This window comes from Sander lucioperca, chromosome 14, assembly GCF_008315115.2.
Source record: "Sander lucioperca isolate FBNREF2018 chromosome 14, SLUC_FBN_1.2, whole genome shotgun sequence".
Classification (NCBI taxonomy): Eukaryota; Metazoa; Chordata; class Actinopteri; order Perciformes; family Percidae; genus Sander; species Sander lucioperca.
In genome coordinates this window covers 23,669,005-23,676,504 of record NC_050186.1, presented here as the reverse complement: position 1 = coordinate 23,676,504, position 7,500 = coordinate 23,669,005, and the positions used below count along the sequence as shown (strand labels likewise).

At 43.4% G+C, this 7,500-nt stretch overlaps 1 protein-coding gene across 1 annotated transcript in view; it reads right to left on the bottom strand.

The window, feature by feature from the left end:
* Nucleotides 1–4,553: 4,553 nt before the first annotated feature.
* LOC116041839 (neuropeptide Y receptor type 1-like) overlaps nt 4,554–7,500 on the bottom strand; it is a 15,182-nt gene continuing 12,235 nt past the window's right edge. Inside the window, exons 5-6 of the mRNA XM_031287907.2 lie at nt 6,907–7,053; nt 4,554–5,502 (exon numbers count right to left, since the gene is read on the bottom strand). Coding sequence (XP_031143767.1) covers nt 5,058–5,502; nt 6,907–7,053 — 592 coding nt within the window. The 3' untranslated portion in view covers nt 4,554–5,057. The remainder of the gene's footprint in view (nt 5,503–6,906; nt 7,054–7,500) is intronic.

The window sequence follows — 7,500 nt, the reverse complement described above, 5'->3', positions numbered from 1 at the left end:
GTTTATTTATCAATATGTAATCAATTTCCATTCCTTTACTTCCTTCTTTCTACCGTCTTTTTCCAAATTTTTGTCTCCTTTTCTCATCAGCATCTAAATGTTTTCCAGGTCCAAGGCTGTAGTTTAGTAAATCTATTGATGACAGCGCTGTATTCTTCCTCTTTATAGAGACTTTTTTTTCTACCAAAATATTTGCGCTGGTCAGGGGGTACATGGCTTAAAAAAAACTGTTCAAAGGGGGAACATTATTGAAAAAAGCTGGAGAACCACTGGACTAAGTGATTGTCAGAAGAAGTATATATCCTTGTGTGTCTCATTAAACCTTCTCCGATCGCTTCTAACAGCTTTTAATGATAGGAAGACAAAAACAAAAAAACAATCATGATCGGATCGTTTCCTAACATGTTACTTCACAGTAAATGTCCGTATAGATTACTGTCATACTTGCATCTTTGACCTCCTGGGTACACCTGTGACTCAGTTTGTGATCCGGCAGGCTCCATTAGAGCGACAGGTAATTCAATCTGTGTGTGTGATGAAGAAACAGGAAGCCGGTGTGCAGCCGGAGGCCGGGATTCAATCAGCCGCACCGCCACGATTCACTGAGCTGAGCCGTGTTTCTTCTCCAAAACACACGCACACACACACACACACACACACACACACACACACACACACACACAAAGCTAATTAGCTGGCAGTAATGGTAGAGTGGATATAACCAGGAACAGCAGACCACCAAGAGGCTTCAATATCCTTATCGATGAGCAGCTCCATGAATGAAACCAAGACTGTCTCCCCCTTAAAAAACGCTCCTATAGGTCGTTGTTCCAGCATCATTCTTACCTATATTTAGGTCTCTAGTGGCGGCGCCCTCTAGTGGCCGTAGTAGTTCTGACGGGAGCAAAGCAGGAAGTAAGGTGAGGAAGTACAAGAGCGCCAAATGTCCTGGTAAGGAGGTAGGCATAGACATTATATAGACCAGTGAAGGATATTAGAAGATCTTTCCCGGTGATGGCTGAGTGTTACTGAGCAGCCTCCAACTGAGCTTGAAGACGTAGATGTGACGTGAGCAACCTGTCTGAAAGTTGGAAGTCTTCTGGTAGCTGTGCCAAGAGAAATCTCAATCATTCCCAATCTAGCAGAGACGGAGAGCGTAGATATATGTAAGGAGATAACATAGGCACAGGCTAATTATTGATCACTAAAATGATAGTTAACATTAGTAATTAAACTTAAACAGCTAATGGAAGTCCAAACTGCCTGAGAGCTTCTCCTGTACTATACGGTAATTCCTCTACTATGAGACAGTAAGTCTCGTGGTTATGACCCAATCGTTAGCCTATTTTTATAAAAACGTCTGCTACGGAGCCATAACGTGAGGTACAAGGTAATGGAGCCTTTTATACATTGTCGTGTTTCTTTAGAAATAAACAACGGACAAATAGAGTCTTTAAACGCTTCAGATGTAAAGTTATTCTCTGTCAAAGTGACGTCAAAATGAATGGCAGTCAATGGGATGCTAACGGGAGGTGATGGCTTGGTAGCATCAGAATGGCGCCATAGGAGGTTCGAGCTCTGAAGCGAAGCTAACCCCCTTGGAGGCAGGTTTGGGGTTGGATGGGTCAAACAAACACAGGACTTTCACCCAGGAGACTGGGGGTTCATGTCCATGTTTTTTTTACGTTACAGAAATTTTTGAAGAAGCAATTTGCACATCCAACAATTCTTCTGTGCAATTACGTTGGAAAATAAAACATTATACTTGAAAAAGGAACATCCCGCACTCAGCATCCCCATTTATTAAAGAAGCTAACGTTTCGGTACCTCGGGAGTATCGTCAAAAGTATACTTTAGTGAAAATACTGTTGACTAAGGTCCAGAGGGACCAAAGCGTTAAGTTTCTTCATTAAATGGTGAGCAAGAGCAGGATGCGATATCTTAACTTTAGGGAACAAACGGAGCTACGTCACGTTCTGCGTCACGTGGTCACCTTCAGGAAGTGAAGTCACGTCAGATTTGAACCCAAACAAACATCTTTTTATCAACTTAACTCAGTAGTTTTGGTGTCTAAACCTAACCAAACTGGGACCGTTTCACAACGTTAACGACGGAAAACACTCCTTGTTTGGTTTGGAGGAGTGGTTGAGAAAACTCAGCTGCTGTTGTCAAACATCTGTCCTGACTGGCCTGTGAAGCATCTCCGTCTCTGACTCTGAGCAAAGAGAAGTGAGCTGTCCTCCCTCCGGCCTTCCTCGTCCGTTGACATCAGCTGAGTCCACACTGCCTCTCTGTACCATCACTACATTTTGGTTTAAAAACAAATACCTTTTGCTACGTTTCCCCCTCTCTTTCCCTCTGCTCTGGCGTTACCCCCTCTTATTCTCCCTGCTCTGGCGTTTCCCCCCTCTCATTCCCCATGCTCTGGTGTTTCCCCCTCTCATTCCCCATGCTCTGGTGTTTCCCCCTCTCATTCCCCATGCTCTGGTGTTTCCCCCTCTCATTCTCCCTGCTCTGGCGTTCCCCCCTCTCATTCCCCCTGCTCTGGTGTTTCCCCCCTCTCATTCCCCCTGCTCTGATGTTTCCCCCTCTCATTCCCCCTGCTCTGGTGTTTCCAAGCCCCTAAACCGGAGACATTTGGAAACTCTTCTGACCCGTTTTGGTTGGTAATCTGCGGGGTTGCCGTCTCAACGGATGCAAACGGAGACTTTTGGCAACACCGACACTGACGCCAATGTTTCTCCTCCTGATTGGGTCTCATCGGTCACGGCGTCTCGTACTCTGAGGCTAAAGCTACTAATGTTACCATGGTAACTACCAGCAGCGGGTGGAGTCTCCACGCTGCCTCCTGTTTATGTCCAGTATACCAGAATGTTAAGGAGATATGAGGTTTGGGCGTGTTAGTTTAAACAGATATTAGTTCTTCTACTGGAGATTAAAAAAACTAGTCTGCACGGAGATCGCTTTTGGCTCAAAACTCCGCGTGAAAACCAAAACGTAGCGATGTAAATGTAGCCTGGGTCTTCATTGGTCTACCCTTGAACCAACCTTTCACCTGCAGATTTCAGATCTGGCCGCAATGACGTGTTAAAATTCTGAAATGGAAGACGGAAAAGCTCATATACAAACACTTAAATTGAAAGCTACAATGGAAAAACTTAAATTGAAATTTGTAATGGAAACAGACAAAAATATATATAAGAAACTTGCAAAGGCAAAGTGAACTTTAAGACACGTTTTATTGTTTACAGTTTCATCAACAATGAGCTGGGAGAACATTTTGAGATTTAGGGGCCCAACTAAGCGCTTCAACAAAGAAGTCTGACCTCGAAAATATGTTGCCTTTATTAATTTAAAAGGTCTGAAAACTGCTACAAGACGTACCGAGCCCTCAGTATTTATAACATTCCTAGAAAGTTTCATCTCATTCAGAGAAACGTAGTAAGGCTGAGTGGCATCAATAATAATCTCATCTCTCATAGACTATTGTATTTATAACTCAGCCACTGAAAATAGTTATTAGTAAATGCCTTCACCACACTTTTAAAAGGCTCACTAAGGCATGCTTATCAACAGTGTTCACGATCATAATATAATTTACAACTTACATATAAAACACACGTATGTCAACAAGCGGCTTCCATTTAGTTTTTCAGTTGTCTTCCTCTTTGTGTCAGTCCTACATTTCCCATCATTTCTTGTCAGTCAAATCCCAAATCACCAAGCGGCGATTGTCCAAAATTAGCTTGGCAGCTGGTCCGTAAACAGGCACAGCTCTAAGCCGAGAGATGTCCGAAGAGTTTGAGGTTGTGTCTTCCAAAAAGAACAAAAATACACAAACAAATTTAAGGAATTAATTAAACATTGTGTCTATCTGCTTTTTCTGTAAACTGCAAATGTTAGCATGGCTGGATTACTAACTTACTATTCATCATATTAGCTAGCATTACCAGCAAGGCTAGGAGTTAGCATATAATATAATATAATATTTTATATATATATATATATATATATATATATATATAATAGCTAACTACATTATTATGTTGGGTTGAAGACGTCCACTCTGAGGGAGCCAGTCCCTCATTTAGTTTAAGCTAACATTAGTTGTTCTTTATTTGAGTTGGGATTTTTACTCCTGAAACTCCAAATAAACTTGTTACTCGAGCTAGCGCTACATTGGTTATTCATCTCTAAACTGAAACATAATGTTTGAAAATACACTATATGTATTATAACACCAAAACTAACCAGCTCTATCTACAATACAAATACATTTCCATGTCTTCTAAACAGCCTGGTCTCGCAGAAATATGTGAAATATGACTACCGTGGTCGTGGTGGCATGAGAAGCCGGGACCACAGAAACAATACCAATGGAAAGTCATTTAGGTTCCTTTTTCTTATTTCCTGGTTCAATTCCTGCCTCAAAGTCTACAAAGGGAGGAGAGTGGGGTGGATGATCAGCTGTTCGTGTTCCGTGTGAAACTCTAACCCCCTAACCCTAACCATAACCCTAAACCCCTAACCCTAACCCAGTCGTCGGATGAGGCAGGGGGAATCATCGTGATAATGGGTGGATGTTTGGGTCCTAAAACATCGGGTTTTCAAGCAGGGGAGCAGAGTTTGTGTCCCGAAAGAAGTTAAGGAGAAAACACAAGACTTTCACCCAGGAAACAGGTGTTCATGTCCTGAAGAAGTTAAGGAGAAAACACAAGACTTTCACCAGGAAATTGGTGTATTCATTGGAATAAATGTGGCTCCACCTCGAATGTTGTATCCAGGTCTTATTATACATCCATTATCAATTTACAAGATTGTCCTTCTCGTTTTTTTGGACTTGAAGCTGCTTCAACCAACCTCCATCTTCATTCTTTCCAGCCCTAAACAGCCAGCCCAACTCAAACAAAGCTGTTTCACTCTGGCAGGAAAGTAAAGTTGAAGTAGTGTTCGACTCAGAGGTCTCAGACCGTCTGTTACACTCTGTTCCAGCTGTCAGCCACTCGCAAGCCATTTGCCTGCCAGAAACTTGTCAGAAAACATTTTGCTCTTCATTATCAGGTGTGAGCTGGTATTGTTTTCGCAGCTGAGCTGATCTCCAGTCTGGGTGAGGGAACGCACACCGATCCCATCCTGTTGAGCGAGGTGGCCTTCGTGATGCCTTCGCTGCCCACGGTGGAGAGCGGGAAGCTCTCGTAGCTCTCCGCCGTGCGGTGGCCACACTGGCAGCGCTGCAGTGTTAACTTAAGCTCCCTCTGGAAGTTGCTGTTGAGGAAGCCGTACACCACGGGGTTGATGCAGGTGGAGGCCATTGCCATGAGGTGGCAGGCGGAGAAGACGGCGTCGTGCTGGCAGTCGGGTAGCGCCTGGTGGTGCCAGTCAAACAGCGTGTTGAAGACGGTGAGCGGCAGCCAGCACAGAGCGAAGGCTACGACGATGGCTAACAGCATGGTGTTGATCCTCTGGGCGCCCTGAGTCCTCCGGCTGCGCTCCAGCATGTCCCTGCACAACAGAGCCAACAATAAACTGTGAAATATCACACCAGCTACGACACAATAGAGCTCGATAGTGTGGTTCCGGAGGTAAAAATCCTATTGATTTTCTCCGTAAGGATTGTCAGCCAGTGGTGTAGTCTACGTGATACGCAGGTATTTGCAGTATACCCACTAAGCTAAACATGATGATGATGCTTATTTCACAGAAAGGACGAATTTACTTTTGATTCAATGGTGATTCACAGTTTTACCGGGTTTTTTCAACGTAAAATAAAGCCAAACTTTAGAGCGCTGCTTACTGTGCTGTAGGCTGCAACACAACAAGCGCTTGACAGAAAACCAAAACTTGCACGTGTTAAATTTGAAACCGATGATCGGATTCAAAACCAAATTTCCCAAACGATTCCAATAAAAAAACCAAAGTTGGAACCGGTTCTTGATGCCCAGTCCTACATAGGAACCCGTTTACAAGAATGATTTAAAGGTCCCATGACATGGTGCTTTTTGGATGCTTTTATATAGACCTTAGTGGTCCCCTAATACTGTATCTGAAGTCTCTTTATATAGACCTTAGTGGTCCTCTAATACTGTATCTGAAGTCTCTTTTATATAGACCTTAGTGGTCCTCTAATACTGTATCTGAAGTCTCTTTTATATAGACCTTAGTGGTCCCCTAATACTGTATCTGAAGTCTGTTTTATATAGACCTTAGTGGTCCCCTAATACTGTATCTGAAGTCTCTTTATATAGACCTTAGTGGTCCCCTAATACTGTATCTGAAGTCTGTTTTATATAGACCTTAGTGGTCCCCTAATACTGTATCTGAAGTCTCTTTATATAGACCTTAGTGGTCCCCTAATACTGTATCTGAAGTCTCTTTTATATAGACCTTAGTGGTCCCCTAATACTGTATCTGAAGTCTCTTTTATATAGACTTTAGTGGTCTCCTAATACTGTATTGTCCCACAATGAGCTTTCCTTAGGATGTGCCATTTCTGTGTCTGTAGCTATTGAGGAGGAGAGAGGGGGGGGCAGAGTGGAGGGTGGGGGTGTGGCCTTGACCAACTATCACTTGGCTTGTTTTCAAGCCATGATGTCTCTCTCTCTCTCATGTGTGGGCCAAATTCTCTGGGTGGGCAAAGCAGAGAAAGGGGAGGTAACCTTTCCCCTTATGACGTCATAAAGGGAAGATTCCAGATCGGCCCATCTGAGCTTTCATTTTCTCAAAGGCAGAGCAGGATACCCAGGGCTCGGTTTACACCTATCACCATTTCTAGCCACTGGGGGACCATAGGCAGGCTGGGGGAACTCATATTAATGTTAAAAAACCTCATAAAGTGAAATGTTCATGCCATGGGACCTTTAATAAAACAAACATGCTCTATCGATAAATGAAATGAGAAGGTGTGACCTGCGTCGCCTCAGGCGGAGGAAGATGCGGAGGTAGCAGAGGAGCACCAGCAGCAGAGGCAGGCAGTACTGGAAGAGCAGCAGTGAGGTGGTGTAGGCAAGACGATGCTTATCTGACGGCCACAGCTCCATACAGATCAGATGGTCCCTGAGGAAAGACAGACACAAACACGGGTGTTCAGTGGCATTTTACATCCTTTGCTTAAAGGGTAACTTCGTTATGTTTTCAACCTGGACCCTATTTTCCCATATTTTTGTGTCTCCCCCGCAATTTCCACCAACTGCGGAACGGCTGAGTCAATAGGTTTCCATTAAAGTCAATGAGTGTGATTTGTTATAAATAAGCTGTTAAAAGTAAGAAGTTAATTTGCCTCAAGTCTTAATGAGTTCTCCATTTACGTTGCTGTCCCTTTAAGACTCTCAGCTGGTAACCGCTATGTCGCGTGAGCCGTAGTTAGGAAGGAAACGAACGCTACAAACAAACGGTTCAGTGATTTACGGTTGTAGTGTAGCTACAGTTACATTTGCCTACATTTATGCCTAGAGTAGCATCGTTGGTATGTATTCATTCACTGTTTTTAAATAATTACATAGG